The 13,899-nt window shown below is 55.1% G+C and overlaps 1 protein-coding gene across 4 annotated transcripts in view; it reads right to left on the bottom strand.

The window, feature by feature from the left end:
• Positions 1 to 13,899, bottom strand: part of FBXO31 (F-box protein 31) — a 44,191-nt gene that overhangs the window by 13,070 nt on the left and 17,222 nt on the right. For all 4 annotated transcript variants that reach the window (XM_021093683.2, XM_021093684.2, XM_021093693.2 and 1 more), the window contains 3 exons: positions 6,070 to 6,146; positions 1,659 to 1,826; positions 1,130 to 1,204 (listed from right to left, as the gene is read on the bottom strand). In XM_021093683.2, the coding sequence (XP_020949342.1) occupies positions 1,130 to 1,204; positions 1,659 to 1,826; positions 6,070 to 6,146 (320 nt within the window). The remainder of the gene's footprint in view (positions 1 to 1,129; positions 1,205 to 1,658; positions 1,827 to 6,069; positions 6,147 to 13,899) is intronic.

The following is a 13,899-nucleotide window of genomic DNA, read 5'->3' as shown; positions in this document are numbered from 1 at the left end:
GGATCCTTAACCCACTGAGCGAGACCAGGGATCGAACCCGCAACCTCATGTCACTGGTCAGGTTCGTTACGGCTGAGCCACAACTCTCTTGTTATGACTTTCACATGGAAGTTGGCTCAAGGGGGCTTTTCCTGATCCCAGAGGATGTACTTCTAGAAATCCACTGTCTGGCTTTTCTAAGGTCTCAACAGCTGAGGAGTGTCTATTCTTGGAAAAGTGCTGTTGACATGTTGCACTGACACACAAACTACAGGGGCACATGGCTGTGTGTGAAACTGCGGATGACGGCGTGACAAGCGAAGAAAGCCTGGCGTTCCGTCATCCTCACATGTTGCACATCTGAGGAAACGCGGCCTCGTTTCGCTCCAGGGACTCCGAGCAGCTCGGGTGCACCTGAGGCCTGCGTTGTCTCAGACTCAGAAACAGAGGTGCACCCCCAACAAATGGACATGAGCTGCGAGAGCATCCTGGGTTTAACATTTAACAGTCCGGGTTTTTCCTTAGCAATCTTTTGAAATGGTGCTGTGATACAGAATTACTCATGCAGAAAAGAAACCCTTCACGCACCGTGTGCCTGTGATCCAGGAACCTCTGCCATGGGGTTCCCGAGCAGAGAGCCTCCAGCTCTCCCTGCAACTCAACATCAAGAGACCCCACAGCCCACAGAGCTTGTCAAAGGGGTGACAGAAGGAGTTCCCATCATGGCTCACTGGTTAACGAATCCGAAGGAACCAAGAGGTTGCGGGATCGAACCCTGGCCTTGCTCAGTGGGTTAAGGATCCAGCATTGCCGTGAGCTGTGGTGTCGGTTGCAGATGTGGCTCAGATCCTGCACTGCTGTGGCTCTGGCGTAGGCCAGTGGCTGCAGCTCCGATTAGACCCCTAGCCGAATATGCCGTGGGTGCAGCTCTAGAAAAAGGCAAAAAGACAAAAAGACAAAAAATAAAAAAGGGGTGACAGAGGACTCAGTCCATGTGTCCCGGGCGGCAAGGAGTCGGGACCTGGGCTTGGCAGACATGTCCCCAACATGAGAACAAGCTCCAGGACGTGCCTCTCGCTGGAGGTGCGCTGGCCCCGTCAAACCGCCCGCCCTCATGTCTCCCCCATGGGACGGCAGGGTTCAGCCTCACCTCCTGCCTCCCGCCGGACATTCGGTGGTGGTCTGTCTGGTTGCACTTGGTGGAGAACTCGTCCTTCTTCACGATCTTGAGCGCCCATGACAAGGAGAAAGGGTGACAGGTCAGCCTGGGGCCCCCACCAAGCAGGCAGCACCACCAGCCCCTCCCACCTCAAAGCACCCTCTCATCTACGGGGGCCCAAGGAGCCCCGCTGGGGGCCAGTCCAGGAATGGGCTCAGAACCCCCTGAGCACGCTTCCTTCCTGGACAGGCCTCGCTCTTCCCAGGGGGTGCCCTAGAGCAGCACAAAGGGGCTGGCACTTTCCTAGTGAGGCAGATAACACGCTGGCTCTCACGTGGCCGTCGGCCAGGACAGCGAAACTCATCCCAAGCTGACACCCTTGCTGAGAGGAGCAAAGGAAGAGGAGTCGAGCACAGAAGAACAAATGGTTCTGAGTGGAGGCAGAATCCGGGAGGCTCCCGGAGCAACAGCGGCACAAACAGCCCGCAGCAGGGCCCCACCCCCACCCGCGTGGGCTCACCTGGATGTGACCATTGTGGGGTCCCCTGTGGCCGTACATGCACTCCACCGTGGCCGACTTCCTCTCCATCAGGTGGATCCTAAACAAGGGCTTGAACCGCATCGGGTCATCCACGTGGGGGTCGTGGGGCGGCAGGTACATCCAGCCAATGATGAAAAAGCCGTCCACCTGCGAGCAGGTTCACACGGGGGTGGGGCTGAGGCAGAGCGCCCCCGGCCCCAGCTCACCGCGAGGACCACCCGCGGCCCCACGCAGCGCCGCAGGGCCAGCACGCGTTAACCACACGTCGCTCGCTCAGCCAAGCGGACACACGGTGACTAAAGTTGCTGAGACTGTACTCCACCATGGAACTCTGCCAAGAAACGGAACTCAGGGTTTTCCCCAACCCTCCAAAACGGATAAAAATGAAGTGATGGCTGCTTGGTTAACTGGACAGGGAAACTCCTTCCACCACATACACTGAATATATTTTATAGTTTTGTCATTTATACCTTAATAAAGCCGAAAAAATCAACTTTTTAATAGAAAATACAGTGGTTTGGAGTTCCTGTCGTGGCGCAGTGGTTAACGAATCTGACTAGGAACCATGAGGTTGCGGGTTCGATCCCTGCCCTTGCTCAGTGGGTCAAGGTTCCGGCGTTGCCGTGAGCCGTGGTGTGGGTTGCAGACGCGGCTCGGATCCCGTGTTGCTGTGGCTCTGGCGTAGGCCGGTGGCTACAGCTCCGATTCGACCCCTAGCCTGGGAAACTCCATATGCCGCGGGAGCGGCCCAATAAATAGCAAAAAGACAAAAAAAAAAAAAAAAGAAAATACAGTGGTTTGAAGTTCCTGTTGTGGCTCAGCAGGTTAAGAACCCAACACAGTGTCCCTGAGGATGCGGGCGCAATCCTTGGCCTCGCTCAGCGGGTTGAGGATTTAGTGTTGCTGTGGCTGTGGTGTAGGCCGGCAGCTGCGGCTCCAATTCATCCCCTAGCCTGGGAACTTCTGTATGCTGCAGGCGTGGCAGTAAAAAGAAAAGCGAAACAAAGAAAATGCAGTGGTTAGACCTGCACCCAATCTCTTTTAGAGAGAACTTCCAGCTCTGAAGCAGAGGTAGGGTTGCAGGAACAAGCTAAAAGACACAAGGAAGAAGCAGGAATGATCTTGAAAGAGCAACACCCAATGGGACAACTGACCCCAGGAAAAACGGGGTGCGGCTTTTGACAGGCGGTATTCATGAAGCAAACGAAACGGCGCCGCACAGGGGCCTGCTCGAGACCCTGACGCCAACAAGCCAGCTTCCAAGGCAGGTCCGAGACAGTCGGGGAGCCTCAGCACGGCCTGGGACTCGGGCAATTCAAGAATTCCCGCCCGTGCTGAGATGCCCCAAGGACCGCGCCTGGGTGGCTTTGCAGGAACACACCCGTCTTTAGAGATGATACACAATGAAGCACAGGCATGAAATGACACGGGCCTGGGACTTGCTTTGAAATACTGAAAAGGCCAAGGGCAGAGACAAACGTGTGCGTCTGGCCCACTGGCCGCCTGCCGGATCTGGAAGGCACCTGTCTTCAGGCCTTGTGTCGTCATTCCTGCTACTCTCGTGTGTGTTCAAACCAGCAAGTGGGAAGAGTGGTGAATGGGAAGTGGAGGGAGCAGCCCCGGCCACTGGCACTCAGCAAACGCCGGCCCATTCCCGGGGCGCCTCTGCAGGCCCCCTTGAGACCCCCTGCAGTTGGTCCCACCTTCCCAGGGGAGCTTGGATCCACAGCTTCTGCTCTAGTGACAGAGGGGGAGAGAACTTAGTGGCTTCTGTAGCTAACTGTCTGAGACAAGAGCCACGTGGCACTGTCCTGCCAGGGTTCCATTTTCCCCGAATTATCCCCTGCTTTCAGAAGCCTTAAAACAAAACAAAACAAAACAAAACTGCCAGTAAGAAAAACAATTATCACCCTCCCCGAATGAAAGAACCTGCCCACGCTGACAGCTGTCTGGCCTGTCCCTGTGGGATGGTCCTAAAAGCGAGGCTTCCCCAGTGACATTAAACAGAATAAATGCAAAGCGAGTTTCTTAATGGATGTTTCCACCAAACCATAAAGAATATGAGGGAACTGGGAGTTCCCTTCGTGGCTCAGCAGTTCACGAACCCGACTAGCATCCACGAGGCTGCGGGTTTGATCCCTGGCCTCGCTCAGTGGGTTAAGGATCTGGCACTGCAGTGAGCTGCGGTATTGGTCGTGGACATGGCTCGGGTCCTGTGTGGCTGTAGTGTAGGCCAGCAGCTACAGCTCCCATTGGATCCCTAGCCTGGGAACTCCCATATGCCTCGGGTGCGGTCCTAAAAAGAAAAAAAAAAAAAAAAAAGAATATGAAGGAATATCTATCCCTGCCCCAAGCCCCACCTGGTGAGCAAAACACGGAGTAACAGTAACCACAGTCAGCCGGTGGCCCATGCAAACCAGGCTCAAAGGAGCCCACACCAAGGCTGTCCGGAGGCCCCACCAGCCCCACAAGGCAGACCCATGTGCTACACACAAGCTGCGGGCTGGTCCCCTGGATCCGGCCTCTGGCCTGCTGAGCACGTGCATAATGGCAGGAAAGCAGAATCAGGACACCAGCACTGCCCAAAGGGCACCTGACTTTGTTTCCCTGCACCACCAGCTGGGCAACATCCAAGGTCAGCCACCTCCCCAGAGCTCAGCAACCATAACAGTCCCACCCGGGTCCAGTTTCTGCTCCAGAGGCACCGCAGGCACCACAAGAGCACCAGCAGGGGCTGCATCCTGCCAGATGCTGCTGCCAGTTAAGCCCAAGAAAAGTCAGACCTGAGTTTTTCAAAGGGGCCAAAACCTGAACAGCTACTTTTCAAAATAAGCCAGGCAAGTGACCAGGAAGCATATAAAAATTAAAACCCGAAGACTTTCCTCCTGGCTAAGACCAAGGAGTTTCTATCAAACGGCCCCTCCTGCTGAGACCAGCTATAAAGACTGCATGAGGTGAAGTTAAAATGCTGCCCGAAGACCTCAGGGAGCCAGCCTGAAAAGGAGGCACAGGCCAGGCGGGGATGACGGTGGAGAGCAGTGACCTTGGCCGGCCCCAAGGGTGAGTTTACGGGAAGAGCGGCTCAAGATTAAATTCAGGTTGTGTGTTTTTTGGCAGGAGCTCCACAGAAGTGAGGCTGTGTCCTTCCGATCCCAGCAGGAGGGGCCTGAGGTCAGCGTCCTTCTGCTGGTTCGTTAACATGGACCACCTAAACCGGGTTAGCTAGAGAGCTAATGTGGACCATCTGGTCAGGTGCTGGTGGCCCCCTCTCCCCCGATAAAGGCACCTTTTCCTCCTCGGAAGCACGGTCAGCTGCATAAAGGCCCAAGGGGCCCACGCACTAATCGCTCGACCCTGCAAACCTCATGACCATGTGGCAGAAAAGACGTGCAGGGGAGTCAGAAGACCCAGGTGGGCCCAGGTGCAGTCACCTCTACCCAGGCAGAGAGGGGCCCAGATACACGGAGGAGAAGAAAAAGCTCCGTGACATCAGAGGCAGAGGCTGGAGGGACACAGCTGCAGCCCAGGGAGCCTAGAGCCCCAGGAGCTGGAAGGAGCAGGAAGGACCCTCCCCTGCAGCCCATGGAGGGAGCCTGGCCCCGAAACACCACAACCATAGACTCCAGGCGGGGAGGGTACATCCCGCTGTTCTAACCCACCCATTTGCTGTGAGTGGTGTGTGGGGAGTTGCTCTAAGGTCCTGGAGGGACCCAGGGTCCCAGAAAGCATGTACTTGCCTGTTTCACCAGCCAACGAGGACCCTGGCCTGGCCCCAGCATTATGTGAATAAAGGAAACCCCAGAGCCAGCCCTGCCTGCTCCCAAGGCTGCAAATGCCTGGTGACCAGCCGATGCCACAGCCCGAGAGCATCTCTGGGCGCCGGGCAGCATCTGCCACAGAGCAAGTGCTCGGCATGCACTGGGACACCACAAGGGGCCTGTGGCAGTCCCAGCTGGGTGCACCTGCAGAGACAGGCACCTGCCAAGACACCAGGCCTATGCCAAGCGGTCCCAGAGCCAGGCCCCAAAGGCCCCATGCAGCCTCCTTTCCTTTCAGCCTGCAGACCCCTGATTTAGGGTGAGGAGCTAGCGCAGAGGCCCAAACGAGTGTCCTGGGGAATGAAAGCCGACGGCCCTCAGTGTCCAGGAGGCTGGGCCCGGGCAAGGGAAGATGCTCTCATGGCAACTGGCACTCCACCACCATCACCTCCAAGTTGGCGGATGTGGCCGCAGCCAGGAGCTACTTAACAGGGATCTCTGCTCATTTGGAGACAACACCTGGCTGAGAAGTCCCTGTGACTACTCAGCCACACGGGAGCCACTGGCCTGCACCCTGGCAGGAGGGCAGGGCCCCAACCGCGCGGGACTCCAGGCGAGGCGCTCGGACTCACCACCACGTTCAGCAGTCCTCCGTACGGCCCGATGTCCGGCTGCCACAGTCCCAGGATGTGTCTGTAGCGATGAAGCACTGCAGGAAGAGAGGGGACAGGGCCACGCTGAGAGCCGGCCCGGCTTCACTTCAGAACAAACAACGGAGGGGTGGCGTGAGCGGGGCCTCGTGAGGAAACCACGCCAAAGGCCTGTCACGGGGCCTTGAAGCAAGCGTGGGTCCAAGCAAATCCGACAGGTTTCTAAAGAACTCTGAGGACAGACATCTTTAAAAGGCGACACGGGAGTTCCCTGGTGGCCCAGTGGGTTAGTGGTCTGCGGGGTCGCTGCTGTGGTGCAGGTTCAGTCCCTGGCCCCCAAACTTCTGCATGCCCCAGGCGCAGCCACGCACACACACACAAAGCATAATGAAACGGAAAACTAGGTCATCGTGACACCCAGCCTCTAGGTACCAGCGCCCACGACAAGGACCTGCTGCCTCGAAGGACGTGGAGTGAGTGTCCGTCTACACGACTAATGACACGTGGGACTCTTAGACCGAGGCACAGTCCAAAGTGTCATGGGCTATGGGACAAGATTTACGTGGGGTCAACCTTCTTTTAGAAAACAAAAGCTATTCCTCTGGTTTTCAAAAGCAGTGCATGCACATTCACCAAAGCAACGGAGACCGGGGCACGCCCCAGTGCCCACCTGAGGTCCCACTGCACCGCAAAGGCCAGCACGGCAAAGGCCGTGGGGACAGCCCTGCACGTCCACCTCCTCTGCATGAGTATCAGAGTGAACAAGCGAACAAGCGAAAGAGTGAGCAAACTGCCCAGACAACAGCAGGCTCACCCAAGGCCCTGCCTGCCAGCGGCAGGGTTTGGGGTCTCTCTGCAGCCAGTCTCTGGTAGTTAATTTTATGTATCAACGGGACTTGGCCATGGGAGGCCCACACGTTCTTGGTCAAACATTATTCTGGTATGTCTGTGTTTCTGCCTTTTTTTTTTCTTTTTTTTTTTTTTTTTTTTTTTTTTGTCATTTCTTGAGCTGCTCCCGCGGCATACGGAGCTTCCCAGGCTAGGGGTTGAATCGGAGATGTAGCCGCTGGCCTACACCAGAGCCACAGCAACATGGGATCCGAGCTGCGTCTGCGACCTACACCACAGCTCACGGCAACACGGGATCCTTAACCCATGAGTAAGGCCAGGGATCGAACCCGCAACCTCATGGTTCCTAGTTGGATTCATTAACCACTGAGCCAGACGGGAACACCTTTTGTGTGTGTGTGTGTGTTTCTGGATGAGAGTTTAAATCTGTGGGCAGAGAAAGAAGACTGCCCTCCCTAGTGTGGTGGGCCTTGTCCCATCAGTTGAAGGCCTGAGCAGAGGAGGGCAGATGACCCACAACGAGGAGGGGGGCCCCTGCCTGGCTGCAAGCTGGGACATCAGTCGTCTCTAACTTTGAACCCTAACTAATCTGGGCTCTTCCTGAACAGGACAGAAGGGGCTCAGGCTACAATGCATACAGGGGAACGTTCCTGCCTGACAGCTGTGAGCTAAAACATTGGTCTTTCCCAGTCTTTGGACTCAAAGTGAAACACAGGCTCTTCCTGGGACTGAAGCTACAACACTGGCCCCACTAGGTTTCCAGCCCGCTGCCTGGAGGTCCTGGGACGTAGCTGCCACAGCTGCGCAAGCCAATTCTTCATAATAAACTTGTTCTGTGTCTGAGATCCTCGCTAACAGGCGGGGGGAGCCGTGGACGGTGTCCCAGGGCTGGAGCCACACCATCACACCAGGCCGCAGGAAAGAAGACCAAGTGACAGGGGCAGAGGGACCTAAGCCCAGAGAGTAGCTCTCTGGCCACCACTTGGTCTGGGGCACAGGGAACAGGAAAGTGAGGCCAGAACCACCTCAGGCCGGCAGAGCATGAGGAAGGCTGGCAGGAAAATGACAAATGTTCCCCGAGGTTTCGGCCTGAGGACACGCCTCTCTAAATAAGCCCTGACTGTCGGGGCAGGGCACCTGCCATTCATCCCACAGCCTTCTGAATCGGTTTAAAGTCATACACACATTAAAACAGCAGTTATTTTATGGCCGTACCCTGATGGGATGTTTGTTAAACAAGCAATAATAAGCAGCATCAGGAACCACAAATACTCAACTCAGGAGTTGCCATCATGGCTCAGTGGTTAATGAACCCAACTAGGAACCATGAGGACGCAGGTTTGATCCCCGGCCCCGCTCAGTGGGTTAAGGATGCAGCATTGCTGGAAGCTGTGGTATAGCTTGCAGACAAGGCTTGGATTGCACGTTGCTGTGGCTGTGGTGTAGGCCGGCAGCTGCAGCTCTCATTCGACCCCAGCTTGGGAACCTCCATATGCCGCAGGTGCAGCCCTAAAAAGCAAAAAAGAAAAAAAAAAAAAAATACTGAACTCCAGCTAGTGCAACACACGCTCAGGTGTTTAAGGATCAGAGACTGAAAGCTGCCACTCCCCTTGACATGCATCATAAGACAGGATGGACGCACGGCCAGCGTGTAGAGTGAAGAGGAGCAAGGCAAGGCACTATGGAGTCAGGTGCTGGTAAAGGGAGGCCACTGAACAATTCTTTCTACTTTTCTGTATGTTTGTAAAATTTCATGATAAAATATGGGAGGGAAAAAATGGCCCCTACAGCATGGCCCTCTCCCCTTGTCTCCACCCTCTCATCTCCCAATTCGACCGCCGGCACTGCCTAGTTCAAGATCAGTCACTCTGAGCTTAAGGCTCCCAGAAAGACTGCTCAAAGATGCCACAGACGTGGCAATTTCAAAAGGGAGCTCTCTGTTTTGTTTTAAAAGCAGCATCTCTTTACAGAAAGGCAAAAAGAAAAAAAGCAGTAGAAAGGGAAAAAAAGCAGCATTTCTTTGAAGTAAAAGTTCAGCCTCCCGCGTCTGCTCAGAGCGGCTGTGTCCCTGAGCCTCAAGCCCCGTGCACAGAGGACTAGGGTGGGCCCCTCTCACTCCCACGACACGACTCTGGCTCACACGCCCCAGGACCACCCAGGACAAACAGAGGGCAAGTCAGAGACCAACACCATCAGGTGCACGGCGAGCGCCGAGCCAGGTGCAGGCGATTGCCCCACTCCACGCAACACCTGCGTTCTACAATGTAGTCTTTAAAAAGCGACACCTGGAGCTCCCATTGTGGCACAATGGAAACAAATATGACCAGGAACCATGAGGTTGCAGGTTCAATTCCTGGCCTCACTCAGTGGGTTAAGGATCCAGCGTTGCCATGAGCTGTAGGTCGCAGACGTGGCTCAGATCCTGCGTTGCTGTGGCTGGGGTATAGGCCGGCAGCTGTAGCTCCGATTCGACCCCTAGCCTGGGAACCTCCATATGGCACAGGAGTGGCCCCTAAAAAGCAAAAATTTAAAAAAATATAAAAAGTGACACTGTCCCCAGAACTGAGCTGGGCAGAGGTGACCTGAAAACCTCGAGAAGCCCAGGTTCTCAGAGGGAAGGTGTCCACCTGAGTCGCACAGGAGCAGGTGACCTTCCGTGCCCGGGGCCTGCTGGGGAGGCCAGCTTTAAGGCATCGCTGTGCAGACGGAAGGAGCTGTATGAGCTCAGGCGCTTCCCTCACACCCCCTCTGCCCTGCGCCCTGTCCTACCTTGGGCAGATGAAGGGCCTGCGGGTTAGGCCAGAACCTGCAGCACCACCTGGCCCAGGCGCCCACCCCACGTGGGGCGCCTCGCCTGGAGGAAGATCCCGCCTCCAGAGGCTCTCCCTAGGCTGTCTCCAAACCACCATGGACCACAGTAGGGAGAGTCAGTGGGATTAAGTCACGATGACACTGGTGGGGGCAGGCAGCCGGCTTGGGACCGGAGACTGTGTCAGCCCCGTCAGGGCAGGTCTTAGGAGGCCACAGCAGACAGGCGTTCCAGGTCAGGGGCAAGGAAAGTGGACACCAGGGAACCACACCGTAACTCGGCAGGAATAATGAAAGCACTCCTGCTCTCAGCCCCACGAAGCCGGACTTGGGCCCAGAATGAGCTCCAGGTCAGAGACTTCCACACACACTGATCCCCAAGGTCGCTGGGCTTGTGTTCAGAAAGCCATCCCAGCCCCCAAAACGGGAACAATAATCCCAGACGGCTAAGGGACCGCTCAGCTCAAGAGAAAACACTCCATCCTCATCAGCGGGAAACTCCTACACGCTGGGCACCACCCATCCCAAAAGATCCGACTCTCCTCACACAGCAGGAGTTGAGACTGGGCAGCCGCTCCCCTGCTGTCCCACAAGCAGCTGCTGCTGCCCACCACACTTAGGAGAGTCGGCGCACCACCCCAGCAAGGCCACACACCTTTCTTGAATCATCACATCCGTTGCTGCATAATTGAGATTTCAGGGTGGTGGCTGGTCCTACACATCACTGTTGTGCAAAAAAAATCATAAATGCAACTAAAAGTGTCTTGCCACTTGCTAAGATGCTTTCAGTAATTAGAATAAAATCAGAGGAGGGAACACGTCCAAACTCATTCTATGAGGCCAGCAGTACCCTGATACCAAATCCAGGCAACGATACCGTGAAAAAAAAAATTACAGGCCATGGAGTTCCTGTCGTGGTGCAGTGGTTAACGAATCCGACTAGGAACCATGAGGTTGCGGGTTTGATCCCTGGCCTTGCTTGGTGGGTTAAGGATCTGGCGTTGCCATGAGCTGTGGTGTAGGTCGCAGACATGGCTCGGATCCCGCGTTGCTGTGGCTCTGGTGTAGGCTGGCAGCTACAGCTCCGATTCGACCCCTAGCCTGGGAACCTCCATATGCCGTGGGAGCGCCCCAATAAATAGCAAAAAGCCAAAAAAAATTACAGGCCAATATCCCTAATGAACATAGATGCAAACATCCTCAACAAAACATCAGCAAACCGGAGCTCCCGCCATGGCGCAGTGGAAACAAACCCGACTAGTATCCATGAGGATGCAGGTTTGATCCCTGCCCTCACTCAGTGGGTTAAGGATCCAGTGCGGCCGTGAGCTGTGGTGCAGGTCGCTGACGCAGCTCAGACCCCGCAATGCTGTGGTTGTGGTAGATAGAGGTGGGCAGCTCCAGCTCCAGTTAGTGCCCTAGCCTGGGAACTTCCATATGCCATGGGTGCAGCCCTAAAAAAAAAAAAAAAAAAAAGAATTAAAAGTTAAAAGTATCCTAATTGAAAAGGAAGAAGTAAAACTGTCACTATATATAGACAGCATAATACTATATACAGAAAATCCTAAAGACACCACCAAAAACTATGAAATAACTGAATTCTGTAAAGGTGAAGGATTCAAAATCAATACACAGAACAAAATCAGGAGAAACATCCCACGATACGTAGGAATTCAGTCAGGTGACCAGCGGAAGGTCCCTGCCCTCTCAGACGCACAGCCACCCTCTCCAGGGGCGGCCTCCTGTTTGATTCTCACCAATGGACTCCTTCCTTCCTCAGTAACCATCCCGCTATGTGGCTCCACCTGGCACAAGGGACTTGGCGGGGGGAGGAGGAGTTGCCTTCCTGTCAGACTGTTTCCGGTCATCTGAACCTGAGGGTCAGAAGTGACCCGCCCAGCTCCCTACCTGGGCTGGGCAACGCCACCAGATCCCCCATACCTGCTGCAGCAATCTGGAGCACTGCCAGAATCCTAGGCTTGAACATCAAAACCCAGAGCCCTACAGGTATACAAAGGTTTTCTTTTTTTTTGTTTTGGTCTTTTGTCTTTTCTAGGGCCGCACCCGGGGCGAATGGAGGGTCCCAGGCTAGGGGTCCGATCGGAGCTGCAGCTGTTGGCCTCCGCCACAGTTAACACAGGATCCAAGCCAAGTCTGCGACCTACACCACTGAGCCACGACGGGAACTCCTACAAAGTTATCCAGCCACCATGGATTCACACACGAGGACAGAGTTAGACCCTCATAAAGACAACACACACCCCTATGACACTCCTGATGCCTTAGACACATGGATTATCAAGACTATCAGGGAGTTCCCGTCGTGGATCAGTGGTTAACGAATCCAACTCGGAACCATGAGGTTGAAGGTTTGATCCCTGGCCTTGCTCAGTGGGTTGAGGATCCGGCGTGGCCATAAGCTGTGGTGTAGGTTGCAGATGCGGCTCAGATCTGATGTTGCTGTGACTGTGGTATAGACCAGCAGCTATAGCTCCGATCGGACCCCTAGCCTGGAAACCTCCATATGCCACGGGAGCAGCCCTAGAAAAGACAAAAAGACAAAACAAAAAAAACAAAAAAACAAAAAAAACACCATCAGGAAGCAACACACGACACACCAGGGCACCTAATCGGAGCCACAGGACTGCGGGTTCCAAAGAAGGTGGCTGAAGGACTTGAGGAGACCAGGAGACACAAGGCCCCACAGCTCCAGGAAGGCACTAGAGGGAGCACAGGCACAGCAGCAGGTCCGAAGCACCTCACAAGCCAGTTGTCACAGCAGATCCCTCTGGACCGTGGTGAGCACCAGAGGACACATTCCAAGCGGCCCTTGGTGAGGACACACAGGACGTGGAACACCGAACACCTGGGCATACAGCGCTTCGAATTCAGTGGAAACCTTTTTTTTCATGCAAGCGAATTTTTCTCTGATGTTCTGGGAGGCACGGAGGTGACAAACCAGCCACCGTTTACGTACGTACGTCCACGAAGGCAACCAATGCTGACCGCTGGCTAATTCACTACGCTTTCTGGACCTCCCAAGCTCTACAACGACCACTGTATTCTGTAACTACACACACATGCACACCTCTGGGGGGCAGCAGTTCACCATCAAAACACATCTGCAATGCAGCCATCAGCTACAAGCAATGGGGGGGACCCTCACAGATGCAGCTAAAGAGTCCAGATGCTCTAGACGTGGTCTCCGAGAAGAGTGGTGAAAAGTCTGGACTCATGACTCGTCCTCATCAGCTACAGAAAGCTTCTGACCAATCCCTGAGGGCAAAAAAAACCTCAGGCCCCAACACAACTCGAGGCACTTCCTAGGCCCCAGCCACCCCCACAGAAGGCTCAGAATTCCATACTAGCTCTATGGTGTAATTCCAGACAGACTGCTGTTCCAGAAGAGTCCTGTGACCGCTGTATGACATAATGAACCTCTAAGTGCTTGTCTGTCTCTAAAGCCAGCGCCACCAGGTTCCCGACAGCACAGCCAGTGCCATGGATCCACTGCTCTCAGAAATGCCCGCTGCGTCAGCGTCTCTCCCACAGGCCTGGAGGCACCTTGGCTCACTGACAGCCACACGGGGAGGGCGGGTCAGTCCATGACAAAACATTTGGAAAAGAACAGAAAGCAGGTCTTTGGAGCTGGCTGGCCTGACCCCCTTCCCCTCTAAGCGAGAGCCACCCCCGGACTGGCAGCAAATGCTCCCACACTCCTGACAAGCCCCCTGGCCACCCTCAGCCTGCCGGGTTTATAAGCAGTTGTGCCCACAGCCGGGCAGCCCCATCCTGATCCAGGATGACCCCACCCCACCCCGAGAAAAATGGCACCTCCCAGCACATGGCAGCTACATGTCTGGAGCCTGGCAGGGGTAGAAAAATGCCACCAACGACCCTATTCCTGCTGCGCCAAGTAGGCTTTGTCATAAACTGCACATGAAAGACTCAGCAGTGGGTCTGCTCCATGCAGGCACCGCTGACACACAGAGCCCCGGAGGCGCTGGAGTAAGAGTAGCAGGAGTGTCCCCATACCTCCAGAAATGTAGCAAACGGCTTTCAGGGCATCTCAGCTCACCCCAGTAAAGATCAGAGACAGGCGCTCCTGTCGTGGCTCAGCGATGATTTTAACAAACCCACCCGGTATCCATGAGA

This window comes from Sus scrofa, chromosome 6, assembly GCF_054392235.1.
Source record: "Sus scrofa isolate SSC_HxYL_T2T_F1_AM1 chromosome 6, Sscrofa_HxYL_maternal_Yorkshire_Landrace_v2.0, whole genome shotgun sequence".
NCBI classification, from domain to species: Eukaryota; Metazoa; Chordata; class Mammalia; order Artiodactyla; family Suidae; genus Sus; species Sus scrofa.
The sequence above is the reverse complement of the archived record's forward strand: the minus strand, read 5'-3'. Positions and strand labels throughout refer to the sequence as shown.